Source organism: Schistocerca piceifrons, chromosome 4 (assembly GCF_021461385.2).
Source record: "Schistocerca piceifrons isolate TAMUIC-IGC-003096 chromosome 4, iqSchPice1.1, whole genome shotgun sequence".
In the NCBI taxonomy this organism is placed as follows: domain Eukaryota; kingdom Metazoa; phylum Arthropoda; class Insecta; order Orthoptera; family Acrididae; genus Schistocerca; species Schistocerca piceifrons.
In genome coordinates this window covers 128,026,420-128,045,267 of record NC_060141.1, presented here as the reverse complement: position 1 = coordinate 128,045,267, position 18,848 = coordinate 128,026,420, and the positions used below count along the sequence as shown (strand labels likewise).

The window sequence follows — 18,848 nt, the reverse complement described above, 5'->3', positions numbered from 1 at the left end:
GGCATATTCCTAGCACCACACACAATGCCTCCTCTGAGGTGTTGCCGAAGGCTCCAGATAGCCTAATCATGGAGAGCAAGACTCGGACTGTATGGCTGGTGATAGAAAACTTTGCATCGGAAACATGCAGGAGAGCCCACATTGCCCGTGCAGTGCGCTGTCGAGAAACAGCATCAGGAAGGAACTGATAGGCAGTTTCGCTATGTGGGACTGTACGAAATCTGGCGACCTCTCTCTGGAGGCACTCACACGTGGTGGGAGACCCAATTCTCTATGTATCTTAACGCGCTCACTGTGCACTCAGATCTGAAGACAACGACGTGACGCTATGTGCGGGCATACTAGAGACACTGCCCAACACATCTGTGAGAAGCTCCATCGAGTTTCCAGTGTGGTTTTTGTTTTATTTCAAGACAGATCGTTCCTTACTTTCCGAATAGCCCTCACGAATCTTAATCTGACTACTGTATTCACACTTTTGTACATTTGGCCTATTTCTTTGTACAGTTATTTCATAAACTCAAAGGTGTTTTCACGAATACATGGCAATGATTTTTTTCAATACATCACTGCTAACACACTTCATTGTTTGTTTTCATTTCTAGTAGAAAATTGGTGGAATGAATGCCCGGACAATGCCGGGACTATCAGCTAATAATAGAATAAAATACCTTGATGAGAGTGGGAGCTGAAGCAATGAATTAAAAGTTGTGCAACTCACGGGTTTTGGACCAGTCTCCTGTTTATTAGGCGGATGTAGTACTACTACACCAACGTAGCACTGTGGCTAGCACCGCTGCACGGACTGGAGTGCTCCAATTCCCTTCCTAACACAAACATCAATTCACGACTTCAGACCATTTTCCCCTTCTTAAATCGCCAGTACTGCTGAGGTTCTTCAACGCTGGAATGGCACCCCAGCTTTGTACGTAATGGGGAAATCGTGCCTGTACCTCAACTGAGACTTATATGTGTCCAGTGGAATGTGATTCCATCAAATGAATAAAATACGATATCTAGATTCCCATGAAATTACGGTTGCATACATTAATCTGAACAGAAATATTCTAGGTCAAACTGGAAAGAGACAGTCCTACATGCAGGTTTGGACGTCAGAGCTGCAAGATAGGTGGGGGTAGCGTCGAACAATCTATTACTTTGTCTGTTTAATAAAGAGAACTTATAATACACGAACCTTGTTAAAGAATTGCATGTATTCTTAAGCATTTCTATGCACAACTTACAACGAGGAAAAGCGAGAAATTCGTAAGCGTGGCTTCAAACAGTCTGCTGCATGAGATGTCTGGAAGCTATTTTGAATGCCTACGAGTTTCGTAAGCCATATTAGAGAGGCAAAGTGTTTTTACTGTCCACTTATTTTTCTCTCGAATTGCCAATTGTCGCAGGCACTTTGGAATACACGGGACCGACAGAAGACTTTGTATCTGTGAAATTTCATGATAAGGTCGATGTATACGAGTTCTGAGACAGAAAATATGTCTTTTTTGCCGAGTTTGACGTAAACGGTATCGCTCTCACATCCTATCCCAAGAAGAGGCCATTGTAGAACATTCCCTCAACAGGCGACCGTGAATCATACGTCACTAACTGGCGCCATACTGTTTCTGTGCCATCTTCGTCGCGCAGATAATTGAAAGTTCAAAAAATATATCTACAAATACACTACCTACAAAAAAGTAAAGCATCCCGAAGATACATTTGGATGTTACTTCGTAAACGCACACACCATCAGCGATGTGTAAATAAACAGAGCTTCAATTTTCTGTGAAAGGTAGACTGGGAATCAGAGTGCATTAGTGTTGTTCGCTTTTCGTGTTGTTACAAGGCTTAGCAAGGCTTATAAAAGGTATAAACATCATTCGAGGTTCAGTGGCCGCTGTCAAGGACGTGAAGATGCTGCGTACGATTGTGAGACAGTATTATCAGCATATGACAGATTTTGATAGGGACATCACTGCGGGTCTCCATTTGCCCAGCTGATCAAATCATGCAAATCAATGAACGATATGGATGTGTCCATGACGCGATGTTGGACTGCATGATAATGTGTGGCCAATCATACTTGTCGTATGAACCACCGCAACGGAAGATCGCCATATGGTGCATTAACCACAGTGCACCCTTTTGATATTTGCGCCTGCCACCTGAGAACTTGTAATGGACTCACTGCAACAGTGTATGTCATCCATCATTGTCGGAGACAAGCGAGTTACTGCACCGTACGGAGGCTGCTGCAACACAAACAGCACCACTGGTAGTGGTGTCGAGAACAGCAAGCAAGGACAACTGATCGACAGCGTCGCATCGTTTTCTGCGACGAGTAGCGGTTATGCATCACCCCGATGATTATCGTCGGAGAGTGCAGCAGCGACGACGGCAGAGGACACATTCTTTCGTTGATTTCAAGTGCCGCAGCATAATCACACTGAAGCGCCAAGGAAACTGGCAGAGGCATGCGTATGCAAATACAGAGATATGCCAACAGGCAGAATACGACGCTGCGGTCGGCAACGCCAGTATAAGGCAGCAAGTGTCTGACGCAATTGTTAGAGCGGTTACTACTGCTACAGTGGCAGGTTATCAAGATTTAAATGAGCTTGAACGTGGTGTTATAGTCGGCGCACGAGCGGTGGGACACAGCATCTGCAAGGTAACGATGAAGTGGGGATTTTCCCGTACGACCGTTTCACGAGTGTACCGTGAATTTCAGGAATCCGGTAAAACATCAAATCTCTGACATCGCTACTGCCGGAAAAAAATCCTGCAAGAACGGGACCAACGACGACTGAAGAGAATCGTTCAACGTGACAGAAGTGCAACCCTTCCGCAAATTGCAATTGTATTTCAATGCTGGGCCATCATCAAGTGTTTGTGTGCGTACCATTCAATGAAACATCATCGATATGGGCTTTCAGAGCCGAAGGCCCCCTCGTGTACCCTTGATGAATGCACAGCACTAAGCGTTATGCCTCGTCTGGGCTCGTCAACGTCGACAATGGACTCTATGACTGGAAACATATTGCCTGGTCGGAGACAACCTCGTGACTCCATGGTTCGTTGGCTCTGAGCACTATGGGACTCAACTGCTGAGGTCATTAGTCCCCTAGAACTTAGAACTAGTTAAACCTAACTAACCTAAGGACATCACAAACATCCATGCCCGAGGCAGGATTCGAACCTGCGACGGTAGCGGTCCTGCGGTTCCAGACTGGAGCGCCTTTAACTGCACCGCCACTTCGGCCGGCTCGTGAATCCATGTTAGAAGGTAATCTGTAACGGTCTGGGGCGTGTGCAATTGGAGTGATATGGGACCCCTGATACGTCTAGATAAGACTGAGACTGGTGACACGTACGTGAGCATCCTGTATAATCAGCTGCAACTATTCATGTCCACTGTAAATTTCGACGGACTTGGACAATTCCAGCGGGACAATGCTACAACCCACGCGTCGGGAATTGCTACAGAGTAGCTCCAGGAACACTCTTCAGAGTTTAAACACTTCTGCTGCCCACCAAGCTTCCAGACATTAACATTATTCAGTATATCTGGGATGCATTGCGACGAGCTGTTCATAATATATCTCCACCCCTGTGTACTCATACGTATTTATGGACGGCCCTGCTCGATTCAAGGCGTCAGTTCCCTCCAGCACTACTTCAGACATTAGTCGAGTCCATGCCACGTCGCGTTACGGCACTTCTGCGTGCTCGCGGGCAGGCAGATGTACCAGATTCTTTGACTCTTCAGTGTAATTCTGGTGTTATAGAGTGAGGAGCCATTGGCTATGGGTTCAGGTCCACGGCCGGTGATGACTGAGGGAATTCTGATGGCAGACTGGAACGTCACGAATATCCTGTGTCCTCATGTGTTATCTCTCACACGACATTGTCCTGGCGCCATTTTTCAACAGGATAACGCGCGTCCACACACGGCACTCGCCTCGAAGAACTGTCTGTGTGACGTTGAGGTACGCCTGTGGCCAGCAAAATCAACAAATATGTTCCCAGTAGAACAGGTGTGGGATGAACTCACATTTAAACTCCCTCCAAGTGTCAGTATCCAGGACATCAAGTACCAGTTACTATAGTGGAGGGAAAGCTGGCCTCAGGAGAAGATACAAATTCCTTGACACACCAACCAAACCACTGCATGCATTAAGTCAGGGAGCGAGAGGGTGCAACGTCATACTGATGAATGGTATCACACTCTTTGTTGATTTGGCTCGACTTTGCAATCATAGAAATTAACATCACATACTCTCTGAACCCGAGAAGTGTTATTTGATTCTCCTCCCCTTTTACTTGCTTCTTCTTTCTTGTTTTCAGGCGATGTTCGTTACACGTCCCGGGAGAAAAAGGACCTAACACTAGAGGTCCAAAATGAATCTACTGGTATGAAAAATTGGCCGTAACTTTATGAAATTTTGAGGATTTAACTTCGGAAGACACTGACAAGAAGTCGGAACGGGACGATACGATATGTGTTAAGGCATCAGGCAACAGCGTCCATGGACCTAGAGCAAGCTGTCGAAGGTAAAAGTTGTAAGGTTAGACAGTTTTTGTTTTGATGACACAGCCTTACGAGTAACGCCCTGCTCACCTAGTCGAGACCCATGTTGACTGCCTGTAACAGTAATGCACATTGATGTTTGTGTTTCAATCCGGCGTCGCCGTACCAGTACCAGCGCCTTACGGCAAGTCATGACAATAACACTACTAAAAACGTAACCACTTGCAGCGTACAATCTGAACGTCATCCGTATGAAACTGGACATCACACAGTAAATAGTTTTCCCTCTACACTGGTTCAAGTAGCGAACGTTTAATTACAACCACCCTGTTCATCACTGGGCAACGGCCTCGCCGCAGTGGATACACCGGTTCCCGTCAGATCACCGAAGTTAAGCGCTGTCGGGCGTGGCCGGCACTTGGATGGGTGACCATCCGGGCCCCCATGTGCTGTTGCCATTTTTCGGGGTGCACTCAGCCTCATGATGCCAATTGAGGAGCTACAAGACCAAATAGTAGCGGCTCTGGTCACCATCATAACGACCGGGAGAGCGGTGTGCTGACCACACGCCCCATCCTCATCTGAGGATGACGCGGCGGTCGGATGGTCCCGATGGGCCACTTGTGGCCTGAAGACGGAGGGCTGTGCTGTTCATCACTGCTTGCTCCACCTTACCGTTGTACAGACCAGTAAGAAGTGTGTCGTTTATTCAATCCAACGATATCAATGTAGTGTCAGAGGTCCCTGATGTACGACCCGGTGATCACACACTATATACTTCGACAAGGAACTTTAGTACTGCTACGTCTGCTTATGACAGACCACGTAAACTCTATGATCATTATAAGTCTTCCAGAATCCGAATGATTTGTTGACGGCTGGATGGTTACCATCTGGAGAAAAGTTGTTCTTGTACTCACGATTCATGATTACTTGAAATCAAGATTTTGTCCAGTTCCGAAGGTTTCGTATCATACTAGTACAGGGTGTTCAGCGACGGAGTCCCCGACTTCAAAATTAAGTGGCTAGAAAACTAAGCTCTATGGACGAGAGCAACAAATCTTATATTTACTGTGAAATTTATAATAATTTTATACATCGCAGTACATACTGCCTCTACATAATGCGCCGCAGCACAGGTAGATCGGCTTCACCACTGAAACGTGATAGGTGGTTAGAGTTCGTAACAACGTGTTTTTCTGGTACTGGAATACCAGATGTTAGAATACAGTAGTTTGGCAACAAGGCGCAGTTGTCAAACACGATTTAATGTTCCTAAAGGACCCCATGCGAAAACCATTGACAAGCTCTCCAATGAGCTGGCAGTGTTGCACATAATCTAGCATGGAATGTTGCGCCAGGCAAACAGCAATAAACCTGAAAAGGTCGCCACGGTTTTTGAAATTATTCACCAAACTCCAGGGAAATCCATCAGAAAAATAACAGAAGAGACTGGTTTGAAACGTTCCACCACGCAAAAAATGACGAGACAGAGCCTACACATGTTTCCATTCAAAATCCAAAGCCGTCAGTCCATACATGAAAGAGTTGTGCGACAGAGGGCTGACTATCCAACGAGATTCTCACAATGTTCGATGATGAAGGATTTGTTGTTGCCTGCCTCTGGTACACGGATGAAGCATACTTCCATCTGAATGGAGTCTTGAATAAATGAAACCGGCGATATTGGGGTTCCGAAAATATCCACTGTAATTCACAAACTGCCATTTGGACTGCGGTTGGCTGCAGAGGTATTATTGGCTAGTGAGCCTAAAATCACAGTTTTGAGTGGTTAAAGCAAGTTGTGAGCAGATCACATCGCAATAAACAGATATTTCCCTTTCTTGGTGAATGCTTCGGGAACTGAGCCATAGCGTTGGGATTTTAGAAATTTACTGACAGTGTTGGACTGGCCTCCATGTTCTTCAGATTTGACTACACGTAACTGCTTTTTGTGAGGCACATGGAAAGACACTGTCTACCAAAACCACCCGACCACGCTGGACGAGTTTGAATCGACCATCCATGTGGCACCCGTTGAGATACCATAGGCTATGATGGCAAATTTCATTGCTCGTTTGCGCTCTTACCGTGAAGTCTTTTCTCTGTGATGGTTGTTATTCTGCATACTCCAGTGACGATTCTTTAGCTCTTTGTGGAGTCTGACACACAGTAAAGTACTTCTTTACGGGAGAAAACTTGAGTCGAACTTCTGTTCCGGCTAGTGACCAAACGGAAATCTTAACTCACGTTCTGTCTTGTACTGAGGAAATTTCAGCAGTACGAGTTCGCGGACCGCATACTGTCCCAACCGTGTAGGCAGAGAGTTGCAGCACGACTGCTGTCCGTACTTCAGTAGGTGATATGCTCACTCTGGTTTGGTAGATAGGGAAACATAGTAAATGTAGGTCTTTAGTTTCTCACTGCTAATCAGTAACAGCCGACTTCTTGTCCGTCTAATAACAGGGGCGTGCGGTGTGGCGGGGGCGGGGGGCGGGGGGGGGGAGGGGGGAAGGGGGGAGGGAAGGTGGGCAATAGGGGTGGTCTAACGAAAGTCAAACATTGACTTCTGCTAACCTCAAAATTACGTGTAAGGTAGAATCCGACAATGGGTACCCCATATTTATACAATTTTTTGCACAGTACATGATTGCTGAGAATAAATAATTCTCGGTATCGAGTTGTGATTCATTTTAGTAACAGCTCGATAGTAATAATTGGTTTGATGTGCTAAATTCACGTAAAACCACAATATGTTACCTCGTTTTCTGTGAATCCCTAGGTGTAAGTTTTAATGGCAGTGTCGTTTTAATCATTTATAGGCATGAGAATGCCACTGCGGAGACATTAGGCAACCACACATACACATGACATATATTATGTATTCCAAAAGGGCTTACAAACTTACGTATAAATTTTGTTAGAGATTTCACAATAAAAATACTGTCCATCCGTCCTAGTTTTCTAGGTATCTAATTTTAACATGAGACACCTCTTCACCGGGCACCCTGTGTTGCATCTGGACAGAATCTTGATTTCCAGTAATCGTGATTCAAAAATACCGCGTGGTTATTATTAAATTTTTCCTGTTTAACACGTTATAACAAGGAAATTAACTGTCGTACGAATACCAGCCTTGGTAACATTAAATTTCAAGGACATGGAAAAGAGAAATAATGCAGAATCAATTTAATTTAAATAGTTTTAACGTGCTGCTTCGATACGTCGTACCATCACATATCTGTACCATTTCTGCTACAAAAGGGGCTCCATATGAAGCCCATCGGGGTCGAGAAGGGTCTGAAAGCGCAGAATTGCATTTTTCACAGCAGAACGAAGCATGTCCGTAGATATGCTGGATACCTTTCTTTAAATGTAGCTCTTCAGATCAGCACATGTGTGAATGTTTCATGGTAAACCTCGTCCTTCAGGTAGCCACACAACCAGAAATCACAAGGAGTGAGGTCAGGTGATCGTGCGGCCAAGCATTTGGAAACGATCGGCTGATAATTCAATCGTTTCCAAATGTGTTTCGGTGGTGCAGGTGCACTTCACGTGCCATGTTTGGTGGGGCCCCATCTTGCACGAAAGCTTTTGAGTTCAATGCGTCTCTCATATGTACAGCAGATATGACATGCTGAGGAAGCGTATCGCAATAATGCTGGCCAGTGACAATGCACGTCTTTGTCACTGAGCGCTAACCTGTTCAGAAAAGAGTGGGCCAGTGATGGACATAGCGGCGAAGCCACACCATCCGGTGACACGGTGATGTTTGGTTTGTGGGGCGCTAAACTGCGCGGTCATCGGCGCCCATACGAAGTCCCAATTTCGACACAGTCAATTTTATTCACAATCCAATCCAGTCACAAATGATGACGAAATGATGAGGACAACACAAACACCCAGTCCCCGGGCAGAGAAAATCCCCAACCCGGCCGGGAATCGGACCCGGATTCCCGTGCTCCAGAGGCAGCAACGCTACCCACTAGACCACCAGCTGCGGACACATACGGTGAAACGTTTACTGTAGAGAGAAACTTTATGCTGAGTGACTGAAGGTGGAGATCCCCATACTCTGCAATTCCGAGTGTTCACCTCACCTGTCAGAGAAAATGATCTTTGTCAGTCCATAGAATGGCCCATGGCCAGCCTTCGTTAACTTCAGTCCTTGCGAGGAAGGGGAGAGCGAAGTCAATTCGTCTATGTGCGTCCTATGGTGAAAGCTGCTCTACGATATTGGTCTTGAATGGATACCTCTGAGAATGATTCGAAGTACCTTCCGTATAGTGGACTACGGGATGTTGAACTGTTGTGACACTATACGCGCGCTGCATGACGATCGGGGATTGCGTGCAGTGTTGTCTCCCATAGCTACAGCGATTTCATCAACCAACTGTGGTGCAGCCGGTCGTGGCCTCTTCCCACAGCGACGCCGCATTATCCAGTTGCTTCGAACTTCTCCATCACGCTACGCACGGAAGGTGGAAAAGAGGACCCTTCAGTAATCCTTTCAGCTGGCAATATGCAGCTGCAGCGTTACTGTTGTTTTGTTAATAGAGCTTCACCAATAATGCGCTGCTCCTTTTCTCCAAGCTCATGTTGACAGGTCAACAAAAGCACAGCGACTGGTCAGGTATGTGAAATTTTAAATCACAATGACTGATCATAGCATCTGGTGGCCATACTTGGTACAGGACGGTGGCGCTGTGTCGCATGGAAATCGTATATCACACACTCTGGACATTAATGCAACGAAGTTTGGTGCTCGGACGGTAATTAGTATCCTTGCTATAACGTGTTAAAAAGGGAAAGCTTTATTTTAACCGCACGGTAGTAAAACAGGAATGAACTGAGTGTGAAAAGCGTACTACAGAGAACAGCGGAGTGCTGAAATAAATGGCATGATCGTATTTAACGGATATCAGAAAAACGAACGCCTAAATTAATATACAGTTATATACTTCAAGAAAAAGGAATGCAGAGCGTCCGAAGAAGAGATTGAGACATTATCTGCATTCTAAACTACGGGCCATTAAAATTGCTACACCAAGAAGAAATGCAGATGATAAACGGGTATTCGTTGGACAAATATATTATACTAGAACTGACACGTGATTACATTTTCACGCAATTTGGGTGCATAGATCATGAGAAATCAGTATCCAGAACAACCACCTCTGGCCGTAATAACGGCTTGATACGCCTGGGCATTGAGTCAAACAGCTTGGATGCCGTGTACAGGTACAGCTGCCCATGCAGCTTCAACACGGTACCACATTTCATCAAGAGTAGTGACTGGCGTATTCTGACGAGCCAGTTGCTCGGCCATCATTGACCAGAAGTTTTCAGTTGGTGAGAGATCTGGAGAATGTGCTGACCATGGCAGCAGTCGAACATTTTCTGTATCCAGAAAGGTCCGTACAGGACCTGCAACATGCGGTCGTGCATTATCCTGCTGAAACGTAGGGTTTCGCAGGGATCGAATGAAGGGTAGAACCACGGATCGTAACACATGTGAAATGTAACATCCAGTGTTCAAAGTGCCGTCAATGCGAACAAGAGGTGGCCGAGACGTGTAACCAATGGCACCCCATACCATCACGCCGGGTGATACACCAGTATGGCGATGACGAATACACTCTTCCAATGTGCGTTCACCGCGATGTCGCCAAACACGGATGCGACCATCACGATGCTGGAAGCAGAACCCGGATTCATCCGAAAAAAATGACGTTTTTCCATTCGTGCACCCAGGTTCGTCGTTGACTACACCATCGCAGGCGCTCCTGTCTGTGATGCAGCGTGAAGGGTAACCGCAGCCATGGTCTCCGAGCTGATAGTCCATGCTGCTGCAAACGTCGTCGAACTGTTCGTGCACATGATTGTTGTCTTGCAAACATCCCCATCTGTTGACTCAGGGATCGAGACGTGGCTGCACGATCCGTTACAGCCATTCGGATAAGGTGCCTGTCGTCTCAACTGCTAGTGATACGAGGCCGTTGGGATCCTGCACGGCGTTCCGTATACCGGCCTGAACCCACCGATTCCATATTCTGCTCGATTGCATCTCGAACAACGTGAACAGCTTTGTCGCGATACGAGAAACCGCAATCGCGACAGGCTACAATCCGACCTTTATCAAAGTCGAAAACTTGATATTACGCATTTCTCCTCCTTACACGAGGCATCACAACAACGTTCCACCAGGCAACGCCGGTCAACTGCTGTTTGTGTATGAGAAATCGGTTGGAAACTTTCTTCATGTCAGCACGTTGTAGATGTCGCCAACGGCGCCAACCTTGTGTGAATACTCTGAAAAGCTAATCATTAGCATATCACAGCATCTTCTTCCTGGCGGCTAAAGTTCGCGTCTGTAGCACGTCATCTTCGTGGTGTAGCAGTTTTAATGGCCAGTAGTGTACTTGTATCTGGAACAGGCAAGGATTGAGTGAAAACTGAATGTGATGATGACGATACGAGTGGTCTACTTGTGCTGTTGCGGTACCTTGGAGGGCGCGTCGTTGGCGACGGAGGCGACGATAATGACGTGCCGGGGCCTGCAGAGCAGCGGCATTGGCAGCGGCACCTCCCCGCGGGCGGCAGCGGCCAACAGCGAGGCGCGGCCAAGCGTGGCGCAGACGGCGGCGTGGCAGGCGGCGACGGCGGCGCAGGGCAGCGCGTGCACCGCCAGCAGGCGCGCCAGCGACAGCCACGCCGGCGCGGGGGCGGGCGGCGCGCCCACCGCCAGCAGCGGCGCCGCCGACAGCGCCGCCCCCAGCCAGGCGGCGGCCGCGACGCGCGCCCCCAGCCGCCGCCACGCCGCATACAGCCGCGGCCGCCGCACCGCCGCCAGCCGGTCCGCCGCCAGCAGTGCCAGCAGCAGCGTGCTTGCCGCCACCGGCACGCCCTGCCGGGAACCCATCCACAGCAGCTGACAAAAAATACTGGCCGGCTGCCAATCCAGCCGCACATCTCTTATAGGTATGGAAATGATTCCAGTCGCTTTCAATGTGACAGGTAGAACAGTCACATATGGTAAGATATGTAATAGGCATGAACAGTGTCAAATCAAAATGTCCTGACACCCTGTGACCAAAATGATACTGAAACAGAGGATGACAGACTAAAGGCCGAAATACTAAATGTCTTTTACCAAAGCTGTTTCATAGAGAAAGGCTACACTGTAGTTCCATCTCTAGATTGTCGCACAGATGACTAACTGTTAGATATAGAAATAGATGACAGAGGGATAGAAAAACAGTTAAAATCGCTCAAAAGAGGAAAGGCCGCTAGACCTGATTGGATACTGTAACACCGAAAATGCAGGATGCAAGGCACCTGCTACCGATATATAAAATCGTTTTTGAATTGTATGTAAATATTAGTAATTTAAATGCTTTCTTTTAACAAGTAAGGACATTGCTTCACTGTATGTGTACATTTAGGTAGAAGTCTGTTGATGTTTCATTGTATTTACCTGTGTTTTACCGTGAAACTTATAAGCACTGGGAAAAAGCCAAAGGAACTGTTATTTGCATCGACTAGCAACGATAATAGCAGTGCTTGTGCGTTGTAAAATCTTTGGGTAGGAGGTTGTTGCTCAGAGCACGCGGAGAGAGCTGGAGACGGGTTCCAGCGCTTGTAGTGCGCGGAAGTGTGGTGTTAGCGCTCTCGCAGCAGAGAGCGCCGGCCAGATGACTATAAGCAGGAGGAAGGACAGTGGACAGGCGGAAGAGGCTGTATTTATTACGATTGCCCGTCCCTGTAATTAGCTGTTGCCCCACAAGTTACTACTGTCCTCAACAACAGCAACAGTTCCAGGCTCGTTGTCGGCTCTGTGTTTCGTCGCACGTATTGCAATGAAGTAAGACTGTTCGTTGGTAGAAAGTATTAATGGATAACCCAGCAGCACAACTGAATGTGATTTGGTTCAAAAGTGGCTTTGAGCACTATGGGACACAACTGCTGAGGTCATTAGTCCGCTAGAACTTAGAACTAGTTAAACCTAACTAACCTAAGGACATCACAAACATCCATGCCCGAGGCAGGATTCGAACCTGCGACCGTAGCGGTCTTGCGGTTCCAGACTGCAGCGCCTTTAACCGCACGGCCACTTCGGCCGGCGAATGTGATTTGATTATTGAACTTTATTTAAATAATAATCAGTTAATTTCAGGGCGATTGTGTCCTCATTGCCCCGAGACATTGTTACCAAGCAGCGTCCTTCATCCCTTTTTTCCTTATATGTAACCGAAGTTTGAGAATCTATCAATGGAAAAAATCAAAATCTAAAGAAAATGCACAAATTAAGAGTGTGGAAGTTTTATTTATTTTAAATATAGCTTGGAGCACATGGCTATTTGGTTTGGTACGTATTCTAGTATTTAATTCTGTTCAAGTCAGTAAAGAGGCTGAGGTGTTCAAACAATAATATAAAATTCAATTTGAAAATTAAGTAGCTGCAAAGTAAAAGGTGCTTCCCTTCCTCTAAATTTCTTTGATGACGTTATGTTGAGGTCTCTGAAAGTCATTGTTCACATAACAAAGTTCAATACTAACATACAGTTTAAGTGCATATTTTCAAATCATTACACGATTGCCCTTTTCAGAATTTAATGACAAACTTAACGTAAAAGTGACTTCTCAGTTTTCTTTTATCATTACATACTCACTTAAAATTAGTGTCAAAAAAACGTTACAACCTTCAGTTGCCACGGCAGTGTTAAATAATAAATGTTTTTCTTTCCTGTCATACTTGTACAGGATTTTGGATGTAAACCGCCCAAGTGGGCTGGTGACCGTAATTATTTCCTTTTTGTTCATTAGTGTAACTTTTGGATTCATGATCAGTGGTACCCCTTTAGTGTCCAGTGTTGTTCGTGAGTGAATGCACAAAATAACTTTCATCTTTCCAAATTGTAGCCCTGTTCGGGTTAGTTACTTTTTTATTTTTAGTATATTTTTTCTATCAGAAAGATCGGTTGTACACTTTCCCCCTACTTATCGGTATTACTTCTTCGGGAAAGATAGCCTTATCCAATTAGAAAAATTCCATCAGCTATACACACGATCCACGGTCAAACTTTATATTGCAAACAGTATAGGCCGATTAGTAAGGGGGAGATTACAAAACCAGTTCGATTTTACACAGAGTACGCGAAGGAACTTGCCCCCCTCCTTGCAGTGGTGTACCGTACGTCTCTAGAAGAGCGTAGCGTTCCAAAAGATTGGAAAAGGGCACAGGTCATCCCATTTTTCAGAAAGGGACGTCGAACAGATGTGCAGAACTATAGACCTATATCTCTAACGTCGATCAGTTGAGAATTTTGGAACACTTGTTATGTTCGAGAGTAATGACTTTTCTGGAGACTAGAAAGCTACTCTGTTGGAATCAACATGAGTTTGTAAAAAGACGATCGTTTGAAACCCAGCTCGCGCTTTTCGTCCACGACACTCACAGGTCCATAGACTCGGGTTCCCAGGAAGATGCCATGTTTCTTCCGCAAGGCGTTTGATACAGTTCCCCACAGTCGTTTAGTGAACAAAGCAGGAGCATATGGACTGTCAGACCAATTGTGCGATTGGATTGTAGAGTTCCTAGATAACAGAACGCAGCGTGTCATTCTCAATAGAGAGAAGTCTTAAGAAGTAAGAGTGATTTCAAGTGTGCCGCAGGGGAGTGTCGTAGGACCGTTGCTATTCACAATATATATATATATATAAATGACCTAATGGATAACATGGGAAGTTCACTGAGGCTTCTTCTGGATGATGCTGTAGTATATCGAGAGGATGTAACAATGGAAAATTGTACTGAAATGCAGGAGGATCTGCAACGAATTGACGCGTGGTGCAGGGAATGGCAACTGAATCTCAATGTAGCCAAGTGTAATGTGCTGCGAATACATAGCAAGAAAGATCCTTTATCATTTAGCTACAATATAGCAGGTCAGCAACTGGAAGCAGTTAATTCCATAAATTATTTGGGAATAGGCATTAGGAGTGATTTAAAATGGAATGTCCATATAAAATTAATCGTCGATAAAGCAGATGCCAGACTGAGATTCATTGGAAGAATCCTAAGGAAATTGTTAATATTTCACGCATCCATTTCTTGTTTTTCTTCTCAGTTCGTTATTGTTGCCCAGTGGCTGAAAAGCAGATTGACTGTACCGGCGACAGTCTGTCTCCCCCTCCCTTCTGGGGCGAGGGGATGAAATAACAATAAAGGAAAAAGTCAAATGTTGAGTGATTACCGTGAATGACACAGAGATGCCTCGTAATCATATGAGACAGCCTGATCAGCTTCTGACAATGTTTCGTCCTCATCGTGGGTCTCCATTCCAACTGCTGGTGCAACCTGCAATATGGGGGGTACTTGGATGTGACAAGGGCCTGACGTTCGACTGAAAGCGAACGCGACAGCTGGCATACTTGTTATCAAGGTTCCCGTCGGTGACGTCTGACCGCCATAAGGAAGGATCACTATATTGTGCACCAGCCACATCGTGGCCATTCACAAGAGCAATTAATGGTGTGCCTCCAACATTCTGTGCCATTGGTGGAAGATCAGCAACACCTGAACTGGAGAATTAGCGTCCCATATGTACTGTATTCAGCGATTATTTGCGGTTCTGCACTACCCCCGATGAACATCATTGGCGAGTACGGTGTCGTTACAGGGAGAGACACGTCTCTTCGACTGTTTCGGAGAGACACAGTTCTTACTTTACATCACGGTTGGTAGTGGTTCAGGGAATTCTGACGACACCAACGACACATGTTACCCCACATGCGACAGTACCCTGGTGGTAGTTTTCAGCGGGATAATGTTAGATGTTGAGGTACACCCATGGACAAAAAGAGCCTTACGTCTGTCGCTGATAGCACTTGCTGAGACCAGTTAGAACATCAACCCACCCTAGAATTAACATCCAGGATAACAAGGAAGAGTTACAACAGTTGCCGACAAGCTTGTCTCAGAAGAGGGTACAACAGCTCCTTCTCAGCGTCCATACAGGGCAACGTTATATGCTCGATACACACGAGCGAGTAATAGACGCCCGTGCTCACAGTGAGATCGTAGCATGAGAAATCATTTCAGTGCACACACGACGGGATCGCAGCGATAAGCATGCAGCAGTACTGGAGTGGAAGCCAACGATTATGCACGTAGGGACAAGATTGCAGCCAGTGTTTGATTGTTTCATTTGTGATGAAACGGAACTAGTTGTACCATTCCACATTTTCTCAATACATTTCCGGTACAAGAGAATTAATAGCGAGAATGCTTTTACTCGGCGGAAATAAATCAGTGGGTAACAAGCAGGAGAGAATGTCAAGTTTCCCTTCATCCTTTCCCTTGTGGACCTGGGCTGCATGAATGAGAATGTATGTGAAGTAGCAGAAAGCTTTAGTCAGAGGCTGTAGCAATGCATGAGTAGAGTGGTTCTGTGGTAATATTTTACCAACCCCCAAGCGCGAACAAGCTTGGAAAGGACAAAGTGTGCAAGTATAGGCTCTGTCAGGTTGGCGAACCACTCTCTCCAGCCCTGCTTTTGAACCTGAAACGGTCAGGTGATGTAGCTCGCAGGTCACTGGTTCCTGGATAGTGCCGTGGTGCAGACCTTGAAGACGTTGCTCTCGATTTATGGTAGTATTATCAAAGGTATTAGAATATTTCAAATCTGTTCGCTACTAAGGTTCAGGTGTTGAAATCAAGTGTGACATTACCACGAAAACCGCATAAGGGAGTTTATTTTCGTAATTTCATTAAATTTGGTCAGGCACTTGCCATGTGCCTTAAGGTCACGGTCGTATTATTGCTCAGAGCACAACAAAAGTTAACTCATTTAATGTATTTTAATGTGGTGTTTCTTTCACAGTGATATTGTGGGGCATTTTTTTTTATTTCTGATATGTTTTCTTTGTGTGCTTGGTTTTCTGCCTCATGGTCGGCTGGAGCAACCACCACATTATTAACGTGGAGTTTCGATCCAAAAATGTACAGTAGCCTCACTACAGTTTCGTATAGCTCAGATCGGAAGCAGTGAATTTGTGTGGAGAATAAGAACTCTGAATTATGAAATGTGCACGTATTCACTTTGACGCGAAATTGGGTCAACGGTCTTCTGCCCTGACCGTGTTCACTTGTAGTGTGTTTTGCTGAACTTGATCCGCGTGACCAATAGTAATTAAATGTAATATCAAAAGAAGGCATGGCTTTAGGACTAATTGTGTGCTTGCATGAAACTTCATTGAAGCCAGGACTGCGCTACCCTCTCCCTTTCCATAATTACGTGGCGAAAGTAAGTCCTGTTGACTAGAGAGACCATTTGTCATGATGTATAAAATGAGAGCCCCTGCTGTTGCATAAGAATGGGCAGTAACAATTTCAGTAGATTCACGGCTGCTTATTCAAATGATGTAGGTAGTTAGCAAATATTAATTAATCTAGATCCTCTACTGATTATCTCCTCCCTTTATCATAAACAACATAAAGAATAGGTGAAACCTAAAGTTAGTCCCTACCTCAGTCGCGTACTGGATCGACAAATGAAAATAAAATAAAAGCTGTATGCTCCCTATTAAGCCCTGCATAGGTGCCTTCTGTAGTGGTAATAAAAAAAATAATCGCGTTAACCGTTGCTTCAAATTTTTACCGGTTGTTTAAACCCACACGCTAGAAATTATTAATACGCCAGCAGTAACTCGCAGGGGCCTGTTACTTCGTGGAGCACACAAATTTGTTAAACCATTAAACCATTACCAGGGGGTAACTTGCAGAATCAGTAGGAAAAGATAAGCTACTGCAAACATCATACCCGGTCGAAGTTTACGAGTACCACCGGGAAGATCCTTGCGTTGCAATGAATATACCAAGAAACATAACAGGACATTTTTACCCAGTGATTAGTTCACGGTAAAATGGGCCGGCCGAAGTGGCCGTGCGGTTAAAGGCGCTGCAGTCTGGAACCGCAAGACCGCTACGGTCGCAGGTTCGAATCCTGCCTCGGGCATGGATGTTTGTGATGTCCTTAGGTTAGTTAGGTTTAACTAGTTCTAAGTTCTAGGGGACTAATGACCTCAGCAGTTGAGTCCCATAGTGCTCAGAGCCATGAGTTCACGGTAAAAGGCGTTATTTTCCTTTTTTTTTATTTAAGAGAAGATGAAACTAAATTCATTATTTTCGAATGAATGTACAGTCGTTTGATTATTATCAGTAATAGTTCAGCGGCAGCATCATCTATTCATCTTCACCAGGTGTCTGAGTAGTGGGTGCACTGTAATTGATCTACGAGTACATTATGTGTACAGAGTCTGCCACAGAATAGTGTGTAAAATAGCAAGGAAAGTTCATAAATCTCTGTGGAAACCCTTGCACAAAGAGTGCATATCGAAATATCCGGAGAAGAAAGGTGGCCGAAAAACGCCAGGGGATCTGAAAACCAAGCTACGTGACCGATACAATGAAATCCTACTAACCCAAGGAGGAATTTCACTCAACAGTAGAAGAAATGTTTTCTGTGATTACATTACAGACAGTGCCGACAATACCTTACAAGACAAATGTGTCTAAATCGGGTCCGCAACGATCTTACTGAATAGCAAATAAATTTATTTGCAAACGTGATAGATTACTAAATTTGTGCTGAAACCAAACAAACCATCAGATAAAGACGAAAGTTACCGCCCTATCCCTCTTCTCAGCTGCTGCTACAAACTTCTGGAACGGCTACTCCTCAACAGGCTGGGCCAACGAATCCTAGAAGTCATCCCACCAGAGCAGGCAGGTTTCAGACACAATAGGAGCTGCACAGACCAGGTTCTAAGTCTAACGACATAATTGAATCAGGTTTCCAAAAACAAAAAAAGACAGCAGTAGCTTTCATAGACCTAACAGCTGCCTATGATACTGTATGGAAGGAAGGACTTCTACACAAACCGATAAAAGTAATTCCCTGCCGTATGACACTGAGACTTATCAACAACATGCTTTCTGATAGATACTTCCAGGTTCAAATGGTTCAAATGGCTCTGAACACTATGGGACTTAATATCTATGGTCATCAGTCCCCTTAGAACTTAGAACTACGTAAATCTAAATAACCTAAGGACATCATACAACACCCAGTCATCACGTACTTCCAGGTGATACAGGGTAATGACATAAGCAAACAGAGGAAACTGAACAATGGACTGCCTCAAGCATCTGTTTTAGCACCAATGCTCTTTAATCTACATCTCTGACCTGCCTGAAACTATCTCAAAGAAGTTCAGCTATGCTGATGATATGGCCCTAGCTATCCAAAACAAG

At 45.3% G+C, this 18,848-nt stretch overlaps 1 protein-coding gene and 1 pseudogene across 1 annotated transcript in view; one reads left to right on the top strand and one right to left on the bottom strand.

The window, feature by feature from the left end:
• LOC124795663 overlaps positions 1–18,848 on the bottom strand; it is a 48,097-nt gene that overhangs the window by 14,899 nt on the left and 14,350 nt on the right. The window contains exon 3 of the mRNA XM_047259737.1: positions 11,037–11,438. Coding sequence (XP_047115693.1) covers positions 11,037–11,438 — 402 coding nt within the window. The remainder of the gene's footprint in view (positions 1–11,036; positions 11,439–18,848) is intronic.
• Positions 4,872–4,989, top strand: LOC124796618 (annotated as a pseudogene).